The 23684-nt window shown below is 35.4% G+C and overlaps 1 protein-coding gene across 1 annotated transcript in view; it reads right to left on the reverse strand.

Annotated features, from left to right (window-relative positions):
• Positions 1-23684, reverse strand: part of LOC101045670 (uncharacterized) — a 292425-nt gene that overhangs the window by 150269 nt on the left and 118472 nt on the right. The window contains exon 6 of the mRNA XM_074397112.1: positions 1811-1893. Within this exon, the coding sequence (XP_074253213.1) occupies positions 1811-1893 (83 nt within the window). The remainder of the gene's footprint in view (positions 1-1810; positions 1894-23684) is intronic.

Here is a 23684-nt window from a genome sequence, read left to right on the forward strand (position 1 = left end):
TAACTGCCCTTACCTGTAACACTTGGTTGCTTGGAACTTGGGTGTGTTCTGGCTCTGTCATCCCATAGCACTGACGGGGGGCTGAGATGCATTCCCATTAGCACGTCTTACCTCTGACAGCCATTCAAAGGGAAGACACCTTCCCAATGTGCCCGGACACCAGGGGAGAAATTACTTCCCCAAGCAATTACTTTATAAGTTTTAGAATATAGTATTAAAAATAAAATCAAAAGAGTACTCCTTGATTGAACATGTAAACTCAGTAAATATAGGGAAGAGTTTTAGGTTTTTAGAGTGAATGTGTCCGTTCTCACCTCACCTACTTTAGCCTTGCTTCTAATCCCAAAGTTTAAGGTCAATGATTGGTATGAGAATTTTACAAAAATAATTAAAAGGCTAATATTAGATTCATAATACCGTAGAAGTCCCACAAACATATTTATTTATTCATTTCCAAAAGAGTGTACATAAAAGTACTTGAATACATAATATGTACTAAAAGCGTGTGATGTTGCTTCGCCATTTTTTATTTGCTAGAGGATTGACCCATGGCTCCACACCCAAGCCCTTAAGTTAAGATTATAAAAACCAAGAAGTGAAAAATATACCTGGCTAACAACAACAACAAAAAGATAAAACAACTTAAGTTTTCTCATACAAATATGAATTCTAGAGGCAGACAGTCTGGGTTTCTGGTTCGAAACCTAGTTATGTATTTTAATTAGCAATATAATTTTGGTTAATTTACTTCATTTACCCATGCTTCATTTTTTTGTCATCTCTAAGTTGGGGATAATGATGATAATAGCAATATCTATCCCATTAGTTCACTGTGAGAATACGAACTTGTTTGTTGTAGGCTGAGAAAATCTGCCAGCACCCAATAATGTCCTAATTCTTAGTAAATGGTACCTCTCATTGTTACAGATTTCACTAAATTTTTTATCTCAGAGTTTTTATCATTAATATTGCCTGTGATACAGAAGATCCACAATATAGAAAGTCTGTGATATAGAAACGATCACAATTGCACATGCTGTTAGTAGTCACCAGAACATTAAAAAACACAGTCATTTATTTGATTAGATGATGGCCTACAATTTAGAGGTTAAAGAAGAAAATACTTACCTTAAAGTCAGTGGTGAGAGCAAGACATGAAAGATGGCTCTATAGAACTATAGGCATTTAGTTAGAAAGATAAAAAATTAAGACAATCACTCAGATAACGTGTACACAAAGAGGCCAGGTTGTGGCGGTGGGCAGGGTTCTTTTACTTCAATTTTTTAGACAAGCTAATTTTTTTTAATACTTAAAATTTGAAGTCACCTGTTCTAGGCAGATACAGATTTTTAAAATGTTCAGTATCTAAAAACTGGATCTAGTAATACCAGTAATAATTATTTGGCCAATATTTTGGAAATTCAGGCTACTTAATTTATGTAAGTTTATCAAGATAGTTTCTACACAGACTTCATCATGACAGCCACGATCATGCTAAAGAAATCACTGAAACAGCACAATCAGCATGTTTTCTAATCACCCAGCTCCAAATAAAAAGAGTCCTGTAGACTGATTAATTTCACTTAAAGTCTTCAATAGCCTAAAGAAGTCTGACTCCAGTGTTATGAAAATTTATTGGCATTGCTGACTTCTCAAATGTCAGCCACTTTACCACATCCCACACTTCAAAACCTACTCTGAAGACCAAATTGCCTTCTACCTAGACATACATTTTAAGAAATCAGTTTATCATCAGGGGTTGCTGTCTTCATGGTCTTTCCAAAGCCAACTTCTACAGCCTTCATCTTACCTGACAGTGTAGATCATCGTCTTCTTTTAAGAGCTTGGGATCACAGTCCATAGAACAGGGACCAATTTTATTAGGAATGCTCCCTAGGGTTAAAAACAAAAAGGTGGAAAAAAAATAGATGACACATTTTCACTTCCGAGGATGTGTAAGCTTACACTGCTGAAATCAAAAAGCTGATCTATGCCTTGACAAATGGGGACAGAAGAAAGAACTCTAAAACGAAGGCCCTAAGCTGTGCTAGGTCCCCGGTTTTTAATCAGCCAGCATATGAACTTCAAGTCGAGCTTTATCCTGAGCCACACTACCGGGTTGTAATTTACAAGCAGCAGCTGTGTCTGGCTGCTTTCCTACATCATCTGGGTAGGAGTCTTTAACATCAGCTACATTTCTGGGATCACATTTTCAAGGAAGCCCTTCTGCACCCCATATCAATCACCCAATATGAAATTCTGAGATTAGGGTGATTTGGTCCCTGCCTGCATCCAGTGCTTCTCACCTTACTCTCCCAAGCAACTGACTCATAAGTTTTGCAATATAATATTTAAAACAAAAAAGAGAACTTTTTAATTGAACATGTAAACCCAGAAAAGAGATTTTCAGGTACTTTTCGCATATCTTGCATGACTTGCTCTATATCAAAGTTTCTCAGCCATGGTGCTATTGACATTTTGCGCTGGATAATTCTGTGTTGTGGCTGCTGTCCTGTGCTTTGTTTAGCAGTATCTAAACAGAGGGTGAATTAAGTAGACCTCTACCTACTTAGACCAGCAGCACCCTCTATCTAAGCCATGAGTTGTGGCAACCAAAAACGTCTTCAGACTTTGCCAAATGTCCCGTGGGACAAAACATGGCCAGTTGAGAGCACTGTTCTAAATTGCAAACTCCTTAACAGACAACGTGTGCTGTCACCCTCACTTTTCCTATAGTGTCTTGCACAGTGCCTGACACAGAGTACTTTCTGAACCAATCAGATTGTTGCTTAAAGGAAAAATAAATAAATAAATAAATGGCAAGAGCGCTTATGAGCAGGTATTCCCACAGCTTTCTACCTCCCAAGTCATTGTCTTGACCACTCATTTCAGTGAACCCACATGGCAAGGTCTACACCCAGGGTCTTGTGACGAATATCCTGGCTCAGAAGATGCTGGCGCTTGGAGTGCCTCAGGAAAGCCACAGCTTTGATGCGGGGGTTGGCCTGACAGTTTTTTTTTTTTTTTTTTTTTCAAAACAGTGTGTGTTGTGAGCAGTCAAAGCCCTTTTTTCTACCCCCTTTCTCCCTCCAGGAATTGAATGTTGTCATCCCCTGTCCTTTGAAATTGCCCTTGTGGTACTTTTTTTTTTTTTTTTTTGAGACACCATTTTGCTCTGTCACCCAGGCTGGAGTGCAGTGGTATGATCTCCGCTCACTGCAACCTCCACTTCCCAGTTCAAGCAATTCTCCTACTTCAGCCTCCCGAGTAGCTGGGATTACAGACACGCACCACCACAGCCCAGCTAGTTTTTTGTATTTTTAGTAGAGACAGGGTTTTAGCATGTTGCCCATGCTGGTCTGAAACCCCTGAGCTCAGGCAATCCACCTGCCTTGGCCTCCCAAAGCGCTAGGATTACAGGCGTGAGCCAGGCGCCTGGCCCTTTGTGGGCATTTTGCAATGAAATTTTAGAAGTGTAAAATTCTGAGGACATAAGCCCCATGTCAGCATGCTTCAGAAACCTTTTCCTCCCGACCCCTCCAGCTTCTTGCTCCCCAGTCTAGGCCTGTGTGGCTCAAGCATTTTGGGAAGAGATGGTTTCATTGTGTTTCTTGACACTCCCTCCAGTGATAAAGGACAATTTCAAAGGACAGGGGATGACGACATTCAATTACTGGAGGGAGAAAGGGGGAAACGGGGACAGAAAACGAAGCTTTGACTGCTCACGAAAAGATAAAGGCAGACACTGAGAAATATCGTTCCTCATGGAAATTCACATGGGTCAGGCACCCCTTCTTTGAGACACCCGATACTTAGTCACATAGACCCCTGGAAGAGCTCCCTTTCTTTGGGTCTAAAACAGAATTCGTTGGTAGTGAGATTGTTATGGTCAAATTTACAATAAGAAAGGGAGGAAAAGGAAAGGTAGTATAGAAAACATTTTTATTTAGGTTTTAAATCTATTATTTAAATATAAAATTTTGATACTAGCAATTTATATTAATCATGCACTAATTACATATTAAATTACAATTATGATCATACATAATTTTACTTATAAAACATTACATATAACATATATAAAATATATATGTTAAAATAAATATATAATAAAAATTATATATTATGTATTATATATAATATATAATTATGATCTAATCATTAATTTAATATTTATATATACACATATAATATATTATAATGAATGATTTAATGGTTACATCAAATATTTAAATACTACAATATTTATATATTTATTTTTAATGTATTATTCTTTTTAAAGTTTTGTAATTAAAATTCTTAGTATATAATTTCTAGCTGTAACAAATATAAATATGAAATAACAGAATGCATATTTTAGTATTTTCTAAGAATCCTGTATATATTATGTTGTTTACATCTCACACACACATACACACACACAACTGGTTAAATAGTTACCATTGCCACATTTGACAAATTTGGAAACTGAGACTCAGAGAGATCAAAGAACTTCCCTCAAGTTAGACAGCTAATTAGAGGAAAATCTGAAATTCAGTCACAGTTCTTTTTTACCACCAAACCCATGCATTACATCCTTCTGCTGTATCCTGCATGAGAAGCCCCACCACATTTTCTACTTATACACACATTTAAACATTGGACATATTTTATTACTGCTGGAACAAATTACCACAAACTTAGGGACTTAAAGCAACATCTTTTTATTATCTCACATTTTTTTTGTGGCTCCGCTGGGCATTGTAAGGCTCAGCCGGCTTCTCTACTTAAGTCTCACAAAGCCAAAATTCAATGTGTGAGCCGGAGCTGCAGTTTGCATCTCTGGGTCTTGGGGTCTTCTTCAGGCTTGTTGAAGGCTGGCAGAGTTCATTCTCTTCTCATAATTTCCACGGGATCCCCATGGCCTCCAGGTCAACAGCAACAGGCTGTGTCCTTTCCATGCTTGAATCTCTCTAACCCTTTTTTCTGCCACTGGCATAAGAATGTTAAGAATGTTCTCTACTTTTTTTTTTTTTTCCTTGAGATGGAGTTTTGCTCTTGTTGGCCAGGCTGGAGTGCAATGGCATTATCTCTGCTCACCAAAATCTCCGTCTTTCGGTTTCAAGCAATTCTCCACCTAGGCCTCCTGAGTAGCTGGGATTACAGGCATACTCCGCCACACCTGGCTAATTTTGTATTTTTAGGTAGAGATGGGATTTCTCCATGTTGGTCAGGCTGGTCTAGAACTCCCAACCTCAGGTGATCCACCCACCTTGGCCTCCCAAAGTGCTTACACTCCCTGTGCCCGGCCTGTTTTCTGCTTTTAAAGGTTCATGTGATTAAGTTCACCCACATAATCTCCCTCCTGATATGTAAACATTCTGGGGATTAGATCTTGGACATCTCTGGAAGATCATCTTAGAAATCTTCCTACTAAAAATAATTTTACAGGACTTATATCCTTATATGTTATTAAAATGTCATAATGGTGTGCATGTTAAGGTAATAAAGTCCCTATCAAAAAGAGAGACTCATAAAAGTCTTCAATATTTCCTTTATTCTCATGTAAAATGTTCTTTGCTCTAAAACAGACCTTCCTATTTCTAAAAATACATATTTATATTTGATAATTCTGATATATGCTATATAATAATTACGACACATATAATTATTCTGTTATATAAATGTATCTATAATAAAATCTTTTACCAAACTGTAATTACTAATATATATGCCATATAATAATTATATGACACATATACTTATTCTGTTATATAAATGTATCTATAATACAATATTTTACCAAACTGTGATCATATCACATATGTAGTGTGCATCCTTCTTTACATTTAACATATTGTGTTTCTTACTGGTTATTAAACTTCCCCAATGTATAATTTTTAATCACTGCATGGTAATACATAATATGGCTTTATTTAACCAGCCCCATTTGATTAATATTTATATCATGTTGTACATATTTTACAAAAATTTTATTGTTCTTCTGTGCTTATTTTCTTAAAATACTGTATGTATCCAGGATCAGGGATACTAAATCAAATGCTTAAGACTTTTTGTTTTTGCTCTACAAAATGAATTATCAAAGTTTATATTGTAACCAGCCAATGCAGTAAAGTATCTAATTATACACATGCTTGCCAAAACCTGTCAGCTTAGTAGACAAATAACAAATCTCACTGTTGTTTTAATTTGAAATCCTAGAAATCTAATAAATGTGAAAGTTTTTATGTTTGCAGAGCCCTTAATGCTTTTTTATATTGTAGATTTCCTTCCATGCCATTCCCCCCAATTTTTTAGCTGGGATATTTAATATTTTCTTTGTAATTTTTATCTTTCCATATTAAAGATATTAACTTTGCCTGACATGATGGTTCAAAATATTTGTCTTAGTTTGCAATGTATATGTATAAGATATAATTTTCAGTCTTATGTAGTCCTGTGTGTCAATGTTTTCTTTCATTGTTTCTCCTTTTACTTATAAGCTTACAAAACCTTTCCACACTAAACAGTCAAAACATAAATACACAAAGTCTAAGTAAAGTAAGAACTTGTGGGATCATTGCATTATTTTCTTTCATGCTTTCCCACTGCCAGGTGGGTAACCATGGCACCTGGGGTCTTGCCCACACCTCAGACTCAGACATGCAAAACACAACTGACCCTCATTCTTCTCACAGGGTTCCTTCCTCATGTTGTCTATTTCTTTTCACGACTTTGCTATTCTTCTTCCACTCAGACTCAAAATTCTCGGTCTTCCACAAATTTTCCTACTCTATTGTCATCCACATCTAATGCTTTGTCACGTGATCTTACATCTCATTCAGTAGTTGAACAGCCATTTCTTCCTCCCTTTTGGCATAACCCTAGCTTGAGCCTTCATTGCTTCCTACCTCTGCAGGTACAGGCAGATGGGGGATGAGGAGAGAGAAAGAGAAACTTTTAACTGAGATACATTCATGGCATATGCCTTTTATTTGCAAATTTTAATTTTCCATTTAATAAGAAATTACAGTCATCTCTATAAATCATAAAATACACATCCACCTTTTTTCTTAAAATGGCCTTTTTTTTCTTGATCCGTCTTCAAGTCTTCCATCCATAGTTCCTAAGTCTGCTTCAATTCACCTGCCCCATGTAACTCATTTTATTTTCTGTATTCTCATGTAATAAGATCCACACACACATGAATGTACACTGATAGAGGTACTTTTTAATCACCGCACAAAAAGGAAATTTTTTATTTTGTATGCCTCCCTACATTCTTACTCATTCAAGAATAACTGATGGGATTCCCTTCAAATCAATAATTATATCTCTATTTTCTCAACTGCTGTATATTATGCTACAGTTGTGGCATAATAACCATTTCCTACTGAACATTCATTTTTCTTCTTAATTTTTTAATTTAAAAAAATCTGTAATAAAACCTTTATACCTGTTTTCATTCATACTGGTGCTTTTATTTCTATGGATATATTTTTAGGGTGGAATTCCTGAGTCAAAGAGTTTGCTTCTTGTAAACCCTAATAGATGTTTGCTTTTCAAAAAACTTTTAAAAACACATTTTGACAAGCAATAAGAAAATCCATTTCCTCACAACCTCACCACAAATGTGAATAATTAATTTAATTAGTATTAAATAATTTGAATTTGAATAATTTATAATATGTTATTAGATTATAATCAGAGAGGGTGGCCACTATTACTGTATTTTGTACATATCCCCTCGCATGCATAAAAACCTTGTTAGGGTTCATATTCAGCTGCTTTGCCATTTGGTGTATATAGGCTATATCACTATTATATCATACTCCCAAATTATACCTTTAATTATTACAAAATGTCCTTCCTTTACTGTTTAAAGCTTGGTAAACACTACATGACAACTTCTCTGAGGCTGACATCACCTCTTCAGCTTCGTGTTTTAATTTTCTGGTATCATTTGATTCCTCTATATGTGTTCAACTTTACCACTTTTTATGTATTTTTACTGAAAATGCGACTGTGTCTTTTACTGGAGGAATTGTCACATTACTAAAAATAATCTATTTGATTTTATTCCTTTTCTACCTGTTTTACTTGTGTATTTCCTCCTTTTCATTTCTTTGCATTTGCCGATTCTTTCATTGTGGTTCATTTCTCTTTTCGTTTTTCTTCTTAATGTGTGTGTTCTGCGCTTCCCCATTCAGTTATGACGACTTTCCTATTCTGAACGCCCGAACTCATATACGCAGAGAACAAAGTTAGAAGCATGCTGCCAGATGCCTGTTCTGATAAAGGAGTGGTGAGAAACCAGCCCAAAGGGAGAGGCCCCTGGTGAGAGATGGATATAGAAAGGTTGTGTCTAAAGGAAGTATCCAACTGCCCCAAGGACAAAGGGGTGAGCTATAAACCCCTGAAAACTCCTGTGGTCATGACACCACCAGACAAATGAGACCTCTGACCCCCAACCTAATCTCTAACCCTGACTAGATCCTGAAGGGATCAATAGTCTTGATTTTCAAGATAGAGAAAAGGGGTTAGATACATGTCTTGAAAATAGAAAAAAAAAAAAAAAGTTACCAGATTCTGCCTTCTTTTCTCCATTTTAAGGGCCAGCCTGAAGAAAACTGTGTCAAGGGTAAATCTAAAGCTATTGAAAAATCTTTTTGTAGACTGGTGCAAAAGTAATTGGGTTTTTTACTAATATTATTGGCTCACACTAGATATATGAATCAATGAGGTAAAACTAGAAACTGGGGTCTAAGATACAGGAGGACTATGGGGAGTTCACTGCAAACTCCCTTCATACAAGCTCTCACCTTGTTACTCAAACCCTACATGGCGTTTAGGGGACAGGGGAAGCGCTGTCTCACTCCTTGCAGCTTCTACACGCTTGAATCAGATGAGGATGTTCCTGGTAACTTTATTACTACACACTTGCATTTCCACTGGCTAACTCTAGAAAACCAGAATCCAATTGATACTTTTTAAATCAAATTGTTGAGTTACAATTTATATACAATAAACTGTACATATTTTAAACATACAGTTAAGTGGGTTTTAACAAATGGAGACTTCCACGTACCTGCCACCACAAGTAAAATCTAAAACATTTTTGCATCACACTAAAAAATTCTCCTATATCCTTTTCTCTCTCTCTCTCTCTCTCTCTCTCTCTCTCTCTCTCTCTCTGTCTGTCTCTCTCCTAGCAAACAGTGATCTGATCTCTAGCATGATAAATTAGAATTCTGTTACAATATCTCACATAGATGTAATAATGCAGTATTTGCTCTCTTGATTCTGGCTTCTTCCACTCAGAACAGTAACTTAACATTCATCTGTGTTTTTGCTTCTATGGGAAGTTCATTATTCTATTGATGGGTAGTATTCTGTTTAATGAATGAACTACAATTTATTGATTCTTCTATTAATGAATATTTGAGTGTTTCAAAGTTTTGACCGTGAGTATGGCTGTTATGAAAATTCATATATAAATACTCTTGTAGGAAAATGTTTTCATTTCTCTTGGGCAAATACTTAGGAGTGGAATTGCTGGGTCATTTGTTAAATAGGCCAGCAAAGAAAAAGAGTTTTTGTTTCACGAATTTCCAATTTCTGCCATTCGGTGTACATTTAGGTGTGTTGTGTCTTCCTACTGATTTGTTTGCTTTACCTTTGTCTTGAACTCTACTATTAGAGTTCTAACATTATGTATTAATATAGCCATACCAGCTTTCCTACATACAGTGTTTCCATAACATACATTCTTTGGTCCTTTCACTCTCAACTGATTTCTGTCTTTCAATTTATAGAGCATCTGTGGTAGACAGCATATAGTTAAGTCTTGCTTTTAAATCCGCATTAGTGACTCCTGCTTTTTAATTTACTTAATCTTGAATATTTCATGTAATTATTGATATGATTAAGTGTGTCTACCAACTTGCCATTAATTTGTGCAAATCTTTTTGGGTTTTTTCTTCAGTTGACCCTTTCCTGCCTTATTCTGGGTTACTTGTATATGTTCTTGGTCTTTCATCCTCTTTCCACTATTATTTTTTTGGCTATTTTTTTTTAGGTTGGCACTGTTTGTTTTACGACTAATAGCACGCATCCTAAAATTATCCAACAATATGTAGAGTCAGTGTTATGGACTGTCACACTTCATACCTGACAATTCACATTACCCACTTCATACTTCTCACTACACAATATACAACAGTATAATCCCAGTTCCCACTCCTTCATCCTTTGAGAACTGTTGTTATGTCTTTTATCTACACATGCTTTATAACCCCACCTTACCATGACATTTTATTTAAAAAGTAAATAATATTTTAAGATAATTATTAGAAAACTTAGTGTTTCATATTTATACATATATTGCAATTCTAATATCCCTCTATTCCCCTGTATAGATCATTTTGTATTGTTTTCCTTCAGCTTAAAGAACATTTTTAACATTTTTATAGTGCTGATCTGCTGGATAAAAATTCAGCGTTCCTTCTTCCAAAAATGTCTTTATTTCATCCTCAACTTTCATAGGATTCTTTTGCTAGATACAGATTTGTGAACTGACATTATTTGTCCTCATTTTAAATATACCATTATACTGACCTCTTGTCTCCATTTTTTCTGACAATGTCAACAATTTCTTGCATTATTGTTTCCTTGTCTATAACATGTTTTGTTTTTTTTTTCTTCTTCCTAATTTCAGGATTTTTACTTTACCTTGGATCTTCAGCAGTTGACTATTATATCCCTAAGTATGATTAGGGATATAATATTTACTTGTATTTACTCTTCTGGGGTTCATGGAGAGTATTCAACATGTAAGTCAAAATATTTCAGCAAATTTTGAAAATTTTCAGTCATTACTTTTTAATCTATATTTTATTTCATTTTATTATATTTTTCCTTCTAAGATTCCAATTATTGACATATGTGTCAAACTATGTGATGTTACCCCATGAGCCTCTAAGTCTCCCTTCATTTTTCTCTCACCTTTTTCTTTTCTATACTTCAGATTAGTTAATTTCTATTGTTCTGTGTTCAAGTTTACTGATTACTTCTTCTGCCATTCTAACTTGCTATTAAGCCTATGCAATACATTTCTCATTTAATTCTTAGATTTTCAGTTCTGTGTTTGGTTACCATTTTATAATTTTTATATTGCTGAGACACCCTATCCTCTCATGAAGGCTATAAGTGAAAATATTTCCTTTAAATTTGTGAAAATATTTGTAATGCATATTTTAATATTTTTCCTGCTGAATTTAATGTTTGAATCATCTTGGTGTTATTTTTATCCACTTTTTTCCTTGTGTAAGGCTCACATTTTCTCATTTCTTTGCATGTCTAGCAACTGTAGATTACATAATGGACATTGGAGAAGACTCTGGATTCTGTTATTTCCCTCTGAAAGGTGTTGATTTTTTTTCTAGCAGGCAATTCAATTTTGGCTGATTCCTTTAAACTCATGTAGTCTTGAATTTATATTTTGTTACAGTAGACCTGAAAAAACAAAACAAAACAAAACAAAAAACAAGGGTTTCCAAACCACCAAGCCACTCTTTCCTCTTTCTTGACAGAACTCAACCTCAAAGCTCTAACTCCTCTGCTTACAGTGCCAGGGCTTGTTTTGGGCTTTCTTTGGGCAGGTGTACAGCAAGCTACTTTAGAGCGTGCTCTTTATGTCTAATATGTAGACATTTGATGTCCTAATGATCAAATTGAAAATAAGGTACTAACATGCCTCTGCTGGTTGCGCTTGAACTCCACCTCTGAATTCTAGTATCTCTGTTCTGCTCTCAGGTCTCCAGGAGCCTCTAGCAAGTAGCCACTTAGCAAAGCCTTGGTTTGCCTTACGATGGTTACAACAGCACAACCCCCAACCAAGGACCCAAGGGGGAGTTTTTATATTGACACCTTCCTGCTCTCTGTTCCACTTTGCAGAATGCAGCTGTTTGAGCTGCCCTAAATGGTAAACTCCGCTTCCTGAGCTGAGTGGGACGTTCTTTGCTTGGATCCATTCTACTGCTCTACAGTTAGGAGATTGCACCCAGGTAGAGGGCCACTGTGCACCATACAGGCTTTGCCTATCAGTTTCTCTTCTTTCAGGGATCACAGTCATGCCTTCTGATGGCAGTGCTCCAATGCAGTTGCTCCACATATTCTTTCCATTGTAATGGTTGATTATAGCAGAAGAGGTAGAGGTTGCAATATTGTTTAATTTTTTAATTAGAAAGTATAAATGAATACATGAAATTGTCATAGCTAACTAGCATCCATGGTATATGCTAGCAATGCAAATATTGGTTAATTATTTTGAAAGTCCACTTTAAATCTGCTTTATTTTATAGAACTACTATTCTATTCAACTATCAGATCCTTGTATATTGAGAAAAAGATTAAATGTTTACAAATAACATGAACCTGCTGATGCCTTGGGAATGTGTCAGCTGGTATCACCCAGAAAAAAGAAATAGAACAGTCATATTTTTAATAATACATGAGGTGCACAAGGAAAACACTTGTCAAAATTGTATAATGTTACAACACCCTATCTCTGTATAAATGCATATGTTTATAAAAGTGTATTTTCCCTGTGTTGTGCTAATCTTTTTTACTTGGCATGTTTTTAATGGTTTTTCCAAATGACCTTTGTAAAATTAATCAAGAATCTGACACTGTCTTTTGGAGAACTATGAAGAAAGAATGCTGCTTATAATGACTTTTGCATGAAGAACCAGCCAGAAAAATGACAAAACAGAGAAAACATTAATACTGAAAAAAATAATAAAGCTTGAAAGTGGAGCCAAATGAAAAATGTTGCCATTTTGTCAAAAATATTTTTATGGGTATCTGAAAATCCATTTGCCTTTTATTTTCTATACCATGTCCTTATTACTTGAGATAGATCAATTTCTCAAGACAATTTTCTACATAAAATAAACCACAATTTTCAAGAGCTCTAACAGTGAGAAGTGTCTCAAAGATGAATCAAATATACAGAAAATATGTGTAAAAATTTATAAATACAAAGAACCCAGAAAAATGCCTGTAATTAGACAAGATGAAATTCTAAAAAGAAATTAAATTTAGTTGTAATCCATTCCCTATTCTTTTCTTTGAGAAAATTACTACTGAAGTGAGGGTTTTTTCCCCCCTGTAATTTAAATGTTAAGCTGCCAGATGTGTGTCTCATGCTTGAAGAGTCGAAGCTTTGCATTATTTAGCATATTAAGAATCACAGAATTTTAAAAAGGGCTCCTTTATTGCCTCGAGGTTCTAATTAAGTAAACCTTAGCCTGGTACATTTAAAACTTGCAATACATGAGAATTTGCTCTTTTTTCCCCGTAGTCAAGTCACATCTATATAATAAATACAGAAAATCTTTAAAATGATATAATTTTTCTTTTGCTTGAGGAATTAAACCTATCTATTATTTTAAGAAGTTTTTAATAGAGGCCAGCAATCTAAAAGACAACTAAGGATTCAAAATACTTTCTAATCATTGCAAGTTGCTTTTCTTATTTATACCCACGAATACGTGTTTCATAAAGCAGTTTCATGCTATCAGTCTTACTTCTTCCTTACTCTCTGCTTCTACTGTGGTCGCAACTGTTCCATTCTCGTGAGACAAAGGCAATTCTAAGAAGCAGCAAGAGGGTCATCGTTTTGGGGATCGGTATTATGTTTTTCTGTGTTTGCGTGTGTCCATCTGTGTTAAGTATCTGATCACATAGCACTAATTAGGTGCCCTTTCAGCCATTTATGGAAAGAGTTTCAGCAGCTAACCTGAAAACTATAATCAAATAGAAGTTCTGGAGGCACACAGCATTCATAAATCATACCCTTAAATACAGTTATTTTTGCCATTTTAGAAAATGTCAAAGGTGTCAACTCTGTCCAAATATACCGCTTAACAGTGACTATTTTAGCAAATTGACTTGAAATGCATTCAGCTAACTGACAGTTAGAAGCACATAATCTAGCTCACAGTACAAATGAACAGTTTAAAGGCCAAAATAAGCACCAAACTACGAACTCTCAATAACTAACATGTTGCAATGACCATGATTGTAACCACAGAACAGAATCATAGTATTAAGGAGTATATCTACATCAGAAATAAATGCTTAAATTTTTGAAACGAAATATAATTTTTTAAAATCTAGTTTCCAGTTAAGAAAAAAATGTTCTGACCACATTCAAAACTATAGTCAGGTATCAAATTAGGATGCTAACAGTGAATAACCTAGCAATTACCCAAATGCAGATCATGAGTTGATAACACTCTCAGCTATTGGCATGGCTTGAACCTATAAACAGTTCATGATGCTGCTGCCAACATAAGTAGATAAATGTTTGTCATAATGGCAAGACAAAAGAAATTCTCTTTTCATCTTGGGAACTATCAACGAACAAATCGATCTTCAAATGTAACTGTTGACAAAAGGCAAGTTTTATAAAAATGGAGCTTAGGTTTGGGCAGGATTATTACCTCCAAAGCCTAGGATGTTTAGTAAAAGTTGGAATTACTTAATATTTTATGAACCAGTTTTCTAGAAACCTTAAGAAACTTAGTAGTTTAATATTTGGATATATTTTAATATAGTGGGCAGCAGGAATGCAGGAAAATCATCCTTACATTCCCTCTGTCCAAACCACTGGCTTAGTGGCTTGGAGTGATCTTTCCACATAGGTATACAGCCCATGTCACATTTTGGTGCTAGTTATGAATTCCAGCAGTTATTTAATTGAGAATAATGCATTATATTTATAAAATATTTTTTCTTGGGAGGCCACAGTGAGCAGATCATAAAGTCAAGAGATTGAGAACATTCTGGCCAACATGGTGAAACCCTGTCTCTACTAAAAATATAAAAATTAGCTGGGCATGGTGGCACACGCCTGTAGTCCTAGCTACTCGTGAGGCTGAGGCAGGAGAATCGCTTGAATCTGGGAGGTAGAGGTTGCAGTGAGCCAACTTTGCATCACTGCACTTTAGCCCAGTGACAGAGAGAGACTCTATCTCAAAAAAAAAATTCAGTTGATAAAAACATTTGCATATGTTACTTATTTAATTTATTTTGATTATTGCCAGTATATAACTGCTAATATTTTTGTCATCATACCAATTTAGTAGCAATCTCTGAATATTTTACATTCATAAGATGAAAATACATTCCTACCTGTGTCTTACCATAAAAAATATGATTATAATGTAAGAGCAGGAATATACTTTGTTATTCTTCCCAAGAATGATATTTAAACATCATCCATTTCTACCATACTTAAGATTCTATTCTTTTATGAAACAGCTTTTTTTCTTATTCTCAAAAATATTAAACCCTTCATCATAAGCACAATAAAAGAATGCAGCAATTTTAATATGCTGCTCATGACTTTTCCCTGGTTATCATCAATTAACACTTTCACTGGACTTAGAACATCCAGAGCTATTTGGAAAAATACATTATTTTACCCACTGGTAAGTTCCTATTGCTAAGAGAAAATTACACATAGAGACAGAGAGAGTTACTGCCCAATACCACAGTGAAACAGAGTGTAGACACATGCAGTTGTGTGTCAACCATTATGAGAATCAACTCAGTAACGTAATGACTTTGTGAGTACCTACCATGTGTACAAAACTTTACAAAACTGTAATACAAATATTATATGATACAATCTCTGAATATTTGTTTCTTCACCTAGACAGGAGAGATAACAGGCCCTGATATTATGTAATATTAGTAAATTCCTAATATTTAATAATATATTATATAATATTAATAATTTATAATATAATAATACCGATAATTTACTGATATTATATAATAGTAACTTACTAATATATATGATTAATATTAATAATAATATAAATTACTGATATTATACAATATTATAAGTTATTATTACTATATAATATTATATTAGTAAATATTAGTAATTCACCAGTATTTGGTAAATTGAGGTCTATTATCTTGCCTTTGTGGGTGAGAAGCAAAGACTCAAAGATTAAGTAACTTGACATAAGACATTCAATTATAGGGTCAAAATCTCAGTTTAAGCCTCTCTGCCTCCCAAATTCGAGTTCTATTCCTCCACTGAATCTGAACTGATCTGAGTTCTCTCTATCCTTCCTTGCACATCTCCCACAAACAGACTGAGCTAAGGGCTGCAGGGTTATGCTCTTAAAGTAAAAATAGCACAAGAAGGAACAAAATCAGAAATATGAATCAACAACCCACTGTAGATTTCATTCATACTAGAGAAAAGAAACACAGATAATAAAACCCTGCATAAAGTAATAGCAACAGCTAATGTTATTGAGCTCCTACTATGTACCAGGCTTTGCAGCTTCCAAAGTTTCAAGTTAGCTACTAATTTTAAACTCTACTTCACAAATCTACTTTAAAACACTTCAATGAGTAATAAGATTTACCAATTGAAAACTTACCTCCTTCCTTGAAGATTATGCTAAGTGAAATAAGCCAAATACTATATGATTCCACCTATATGAGGGACCTATAGTAGGCAAATTCATAGAGACAGAAAGCAGCATAGAGCTTACAGAGGCTAGGAGTGGGGAAAATGGGGAATTGCTAAATAGGTACAGAGTTTCAGTTTTACAAGATAAAAAAATATTCTGGAGATGGATGATGGTGAATACACTTAATGCTACCGAACTGTGCACTAAAAAATGGTTGAAATGGTAAATACTATGTTATCTGTATTTTACCACAATTACTATTTTTTTAACTTCTGGATCCCTCAATGTCTCAATAAAATGCTAAGAAACTTTAAAAATGATGAAAGGCCTGAGTAAAACCAAATAACAAAAAATAACAGGAGGGCTTGCAGGTGGGAAAAGATAGCACAAACTCAATTCTCCTGCATTATCTCCACTAAGTACAAAATAAGCCCTGGAATTAATCCAAGAGGCCATCAAAGCAGAATTCCAAAAGGTAAAAAGAGGTAGGCAAAATAATTAGAGAGCTCAGGACTGGGAAAACAACTCAGGGAAGGGCATCTTAAGCTCCACCACCAACTTAAGACCCCACTCCAACCTGACATTTCCTGATCCTCACCTATCAGCAGATCAGGGTCCAGGTTGGCACATTTATCCCTCCCTCTAAGGGAATCTGCCAGGACAACACTAGGTGAGTCTCCCAGCAACTGTGGGACTTTTCTACTTCCCTACCTCAGTAGAAAGCCTTCTCCTTCCCTACTGCATGAGAGTCCCTTTCCCGTTAAGAGACAACAGGTAGCCAAACGGTGGCCTATTGCACGTGCCTGAAACAGGAAGCCACTTTCATTATTATTATACTTTAAGCTCTGGGATACATGTGCAGAACTTGCAGGTTTGTTACATAGATATACACATGCCATGGTGGTCTGGTGCACCCATCAACCCAACATCTACATTAGGTATTTCTCCTAATGCTATCCCTTCCCCCTACCATCCAACAGGCCCTGGTGTGAGGTGTTCCCCTCCCACAGGAAGTCTCTTAACAACCTGAGGCCACAGACTGCCTCTCATAATCCAGAGGCACCTGATGACCACACCCAGGGAAACTCTTTCTATCCTCCTAGGCATCACCAGCAGTGTCCAGTGGGAGCCCTAAAAGCACAAGTTGAATCATGTAGTCCAAAATGGTACAATATTATTCAGTTACTGGGGGAAAAAAAAGCCACAAATTTTATATCCAGTCACTGTCAGGAATAAAGAAATAATAGTCTAAGATTAAAGGAAACTAAAAGAATGTGTCACTAACAGACCTACCCTTAAAAAATGACTAAATGTAGACAGTTTCTCACACATAAGGGAAATGATAAACAGAAACCTTGGAGCATCTGGAAGAAAAAAATAAAAAGAGCATCAAACATTATTATATCCAGTATTCTACACTGTCCCTCATGAGTTTTATAAATCAGATTTGGTAATCAGAATAAAAATTATAACACACGTCACTCAACACAATGCTATTTAAAAGTAGGGAATGTAAAGAAACTGAAATGGAAATAAGGTATCTATAATTGATTCAAAGTGCTAAAATGTTCACACCAGGCAACTGTGGTAAGTCAAAATCATATATTATTATACCTGAAACAACCATTATGAAATCTACAAAAGGAGATATGCTCCAAAACTATAAATAAATCATGATGGAATTCTAGCAAGTGTTAAAGTAGTGCACAGGAAGGCATGTAAAGTGGAAAGACAAACCAGGACACAAAGGAAACTACCAGAAAACAAACATGAATTAATTCGATGAAACACGTAGATCAAAAGTAAAAAAATGAGAAAATAGCCAACATTCATTTTCAAAAAACAGGATTGACTATATTAATATCAGATAAAATAGACTACAGAGCAAAGAAAATTACCAGAGAGAGCATTATATAATAACTAAATTATCAAACTACAGGTAAGACACAACAATCTTAAATACTATGGATAAAGAGCAGAGTATCAAATATGCGTGAAGTGAAAACCGATATTGCTGAAAGAAGAATAGAAAAGTTACAAATACTAGTTAGGAATTTCAACATTTCCCTTTCATCAAATGATAGAAGTACTAGACAAAAAACTAGCAAGATTATAGAAGATCTGAACAACGCATCATCAAACATAGTATGAGAGAGAGATTAATAAATAGATACAAACATATACATACACAAATGTAAAGCACACCACTCAGCGACAGCAAATGCACATTTTTTAAGTCCCTGATGGATCACTCACAAATATCGTACTTGCACGATAAAACAAACTTCACTTAACTTAAAAGAATTAAAATCATACCGAATAGGTTTCATGGTCATAATTAAATTGAACTAGCATTCCATAACACAGAGGCAAGAGAAAACTATTTAAACCCATGGAAATTAAACAATGTACTCCTAAGAAATCTGTAGGTCAAAAAGGAACTCCCAAAGGAAATAAAAATAGATTTAGAACTAAATAAAATGAGCATGCAACATATCAACTTTAATAGGATGTAGCTAAAGCAATGTTGAGGCAAAAATTCAAAGCACCACATGCTTACATCAGAAAAGAAGAAAATCAATAACCTACAGCCTCATCTCAAGAACCTAGTAAAAAGAGCAAAATGAATCCAAAGCAAGTAAGAAAACAATAGTAATAAGAACAAAAATCAATGAGATTGAAAACAAGAAAAATAAAATAAAATCAATGAAACTTAAAGCTGATTCTTCAAAAAAAACCAGTAAGACGGATAAATTTCCAGCAAAACTGACAAAGATAAAAAGAAAGAAGATGCAAATCACCAAATCAGGAATAAAATGGGATATCATTACAGATACTGCAGACATTATGAAATAAAAGAATATCTCGAGCAACTTTTTGCTCTTACACTCAACAACTTAGAAGAAATGGACCAGTTCCTCAAATACTCTGAACTACTAACTTCACCAACATGAAATAGATAACCTGAATAGTCCTTTAACTATTAAACACATTGAATTTTTAATGTTAAAACCCTACATCCAGATAGTGTCCCTAGACAATTCTACCAAACAATTGCAGAAGAGTAAATATCAATTTTACGCAATCTTTTCTAAAAAATATAGGAGGGAACAATTCCTAACTCATGTGATGAGGTCATAATAACCCTGACACCAAAACCTGACAAAGAGAGAACATAAAGAGCAAAACCACAGATCAATATCTCCCAGAAGATTAGACACAAAAATCCTCAACAAAATATTAACAAATTGAATTCAACAATGTATAAAAATAATTATACACCAGGACCAAGTGGGATTTATTCCAAGTATAAAATAAGATGGATCAATTATCTGAATCCACCATATCAGTAGTCTAAAGAAGATAAACCATAGGATTATATCTATTAAAGTAAAATTTGAGAAAAGCCAAAATCCATGTATGATAACAGGAATAGAAGGTAACTATTAATATCTCAAATTAATAAAAATCATCTCCAAAAAGCTTACAGCTATTGTAGGTAATGCTAAAAGACTGAATGCTTTCCTCCAAAGATCAAGAGTAAGACAAGCATGTCTATATGCACTCCTGCATATAGGAGGATGATGAAGAAAGATGAAGAAAGAGAAGGAGAAAGAAGAGGAAGAAGAAGAAAAAGCAGCAGCAGCAGCAGTAGCAGCAAAGAAGAGGAAGAGGAGGAAGAAGAAGAAAGAGAAGGAGAAGAAAAAGTACTTTTGGAAATGACTTCATTGGTGGCTGCTGAAAGATTGATCATTTGGGTTTTGAAATGGTCTATGTCGACTCACTGAAAAAAAATGGCAAACCAGTTTGAATAATAATACAATCCAACTGCCCTCTTATGCTTCCTTACTCCATTAATAGCACAACTACGGAGGATAAATGGACTGTGATGAATATATAAGACCAAATAACATGTTGAGAATGTAAAATGTCCTGAAAACACAAGCTGCAATCTGATGTTGTTGATCTAATCCACACACACTCTGTAATTGGAAGCATAGCTCACACACCAATGTAATGGAGTAGATCAGCAAACACGTATTTGTTAATTTTCCTCAAACCTCGATTTGGATCATTCACATGTGACAACTTCATTTTTATTGCCTCTTCCACTTAAAAAAAAAAAAAGAAAAATTTTAAAGGTAGTTTTAAGAAAAACTCACAATATTTTGGGCCCTTCCAAATATACAGATTTTTGCTCTTCGTTCATGAAAGGAAACAATACAGCAAAGATTTGGACCTGCTGGAAACGTTTTAAGCCCGTCTCGTCTCTGTCCCCCAGATCTTTTCAGCACACCCTCCTCCCTTTTTTCTTAGCGTTAAACTGGTTCTCCACTTCCTTTACATCAGTAGGAACACTTCCTTTCTGGGTGTCAGAATCTCTCAGAGGGGTCAGGGGCTGCCCCGTAGAGGAAATGACCAGCTGTGAAATGTAAAAGTACAATTCCTTCCACATGTTCCTTCGCTCCTGGAGCAGGCAGGAGTCGTCAGCTAGCATCACTTTGGAACCAGGCAGGCCTCTGCATCGTAGTCCTGTCAAAACTAATTTACAATTAAAGACCTGCATGACTGTTTAAAGCTTTTTCAATTCCAGCAGTTTTCAGAAATGACTTGAGATTGAAGTGGATCAAACCAAAAGGCCATTGTTTTAATGAGCTGTGACTGATGAAGAACCTCACAAAATAAGCCAAAGATTAAAACAAATTATAATGTTTTAAAAGAAATCTATTAATGGTACAAATACTCGCCACACCTCCAATTAACATCCGTGTGAAATTTTCCCAGCTAGGCCAGGTGCGGGGGCTCACACCTGCAATCCCAGCACTTTCAGAGGCCGAGGTGGGCAGACCATGAGGTCAAGAGATGGAGACCATCCTGGCCAACACATGGTGAAACACTGTCTCTACCAAAAATACAAAAATCAGCTCGGTGTGGTGATGTGCACCTGCAGTCTCAGCTATTCAAGAGGCTGAGTTAGGAGAATCGCTTGAACCCAAAAGGCAGAGGTTGCAGTGAGCCAAGATTGTGCCACTGCACTCCAGTCTGGCAACTGAGTGAAACTCTGTCTCAAAAAAAAAAAAAAAAAAAAAGAAGAAAGAAAGAAATTTTCCCAGCTAAGCCCCAATTTAGGAAGTTTAATGTTGCAACTATTGGAAGTCTTATTCAGTTTGTAAATGAAGTTATAAGTGACAACTTCATTGACAAGAACAAAGGAAGGGGAGAGAGGAAGGGAGGGAGAGAGGGAGGGAGGGAGGGAGAGAGGGAGGGAGGGAGGGAGGGAGGGAGGGAAGAAGGAAGGAAGGAAGGAAGGAAGGAAGGAAGGAAGGAAGGAAGGAAGGAAGGACCTCGCACAATTGAAGTTTTAAAAATGATTTAAATTGCTTTAAAATATTTTGAGCATTTCTATGAATTAAAATATTTTGATGCATTTCCATATCTTAAATAAAAACATTTAAAAATTGCAGGTAATTAGCTTTTTATGCAGATTAATCACTTTGAAACATATTGTGGTTCCCTGAGGCTCACTTTTACACTGAGATAAAGGACTCAGATCCACCTATGCTACTTGAAAACCAAAACATTCAAGAGAAAAAATGACATAGTTAAAGTCTAAAAATTGCCTCAACATTTCCCCAAATGGCGATTCTGAAATGGCCATTTCAAATTCTTAAAAGCTTGGATATATTTTATAGAAGTACTCATTCTTTAAGAGTTATCTGAAAATAATTAGAGAACACATGATAGAAAATTATTTGAAACAGCTTCTCCACAAACAGCTCCAGTTGTCAAAAGCAAAGTCATGTCTGCTATTTTCAAATACCAGATTAATGATTCTCCCATAGAAACAGGGAAACAATTGACTGACAAATTATTAACTGAAAATATGTGTCTCTGGTGTGGAATCATTAATTGCATCTGAGAACAACTTGCTTCTCATATCTTACACCTGTGGGAATGGTGGCCTCAGCCCTTCAGGGAATGTAATATGGTGACTTGGCTAAAACCGACCACAAATACAAGACCATTCAAAGTCACACAGTAGGTCTCTTACTGTCTGAGCATAACAGCTAAGCTCTGCTGTCTGGTTTCTCCAAGGCTTCCTGTTTCTAAGCTTCAGTATGGAGGGCCTTTGACTACTTCCATCTGTGTCTGTACAGCTCCCACTGCAACTATAATTAATTTGTCCTCTTTTCATTCTTCCTCTACCTCATGGCTTATGGATATGCTGGCTTGTGTCTAGCATATCCGTAATAGTACATATTAGGCAGAGCGCTCTCACCAGGTCACCAAATAAGTCACTGAAATTGAACCACTCATATTTGGTCAATTGATTTTTGACAAAACTGCAAAGGCAACTCAGTGATAAAAGAAGAGTGTTTTCAACAAATTGTTGTTGGAACAATTGGACACTCATATGTGAAAACAAAACAACAAAAACTTTCAACTTTAACTTTACACTTTACTCAAAAACTAAGTCCAAATGGATCATTGGCTTAAATGTAGAGTGCAAAACTATAGAATTTGCCAAATAAAATGTAAGAGAAAATCTTGTGAACTGGAGTGTAGGCAAAATGTTCAAAGACATGACCTGAAAAGTACAATCTATTTAAAAAATTATAAATTGAACTTCATAAAAATTTACAGCATTTGCTATGTAAAAGAAAATATTAAGAAAATAAGTAGATAAAGTTCAGACAGAAAGTATTTGCAAAAATTATCTGTATCCAGAATGTATAACAACTCTCAAAATTCAACAGTGAAAAACAAATAAATAAACCCTTCAATTTAAAAAGTGGGCAAAAGACTTGAACAGATACTTGACCAAAGAGGATATTTGGCAAATAAGCACATTAGTTATTAAAGAAATCTAAATTGAAATCATGAGATGCCACTACACACACATTAGAAGGAGTTTTAAAAATCTGCCAATCCTAAGGGCTGATAAGGCTGCAGAGCAACTGAAACTCCCACATTGCTGGTGGAAATGTAAAATGATACAGTCACTTCGTATTAACAGGCAATTTCTAATAAAGTTAAATATACACATACGGCCTGGCACGGTGGCTCATGCCTGTAATCCCAGCACTTTGGGAGACCGAGGTGGGCAGATCATGAGGTCAGGCGATTGAGACCATCCTGGCTAACACATTGAAATTCCATCTCTACTAAAAATGCAAAAAATTAGCCAAATGTGGTGGCACA

The sequence above is a fragment of the Saimiri boliviensis genome, chromosome 4 (genome assembly GCF_048565385.1).
Source record: "Saimiri boliviensis isolate mSaiBol1 chromosome 4, mSaiBol1.pri, whole genome shotgun sequence".
NCBI lineage: Eukaryota > Metazoa > Chordata > Mammalia > Primates > Cebidae > Saimiri > Saimiri boliviensis.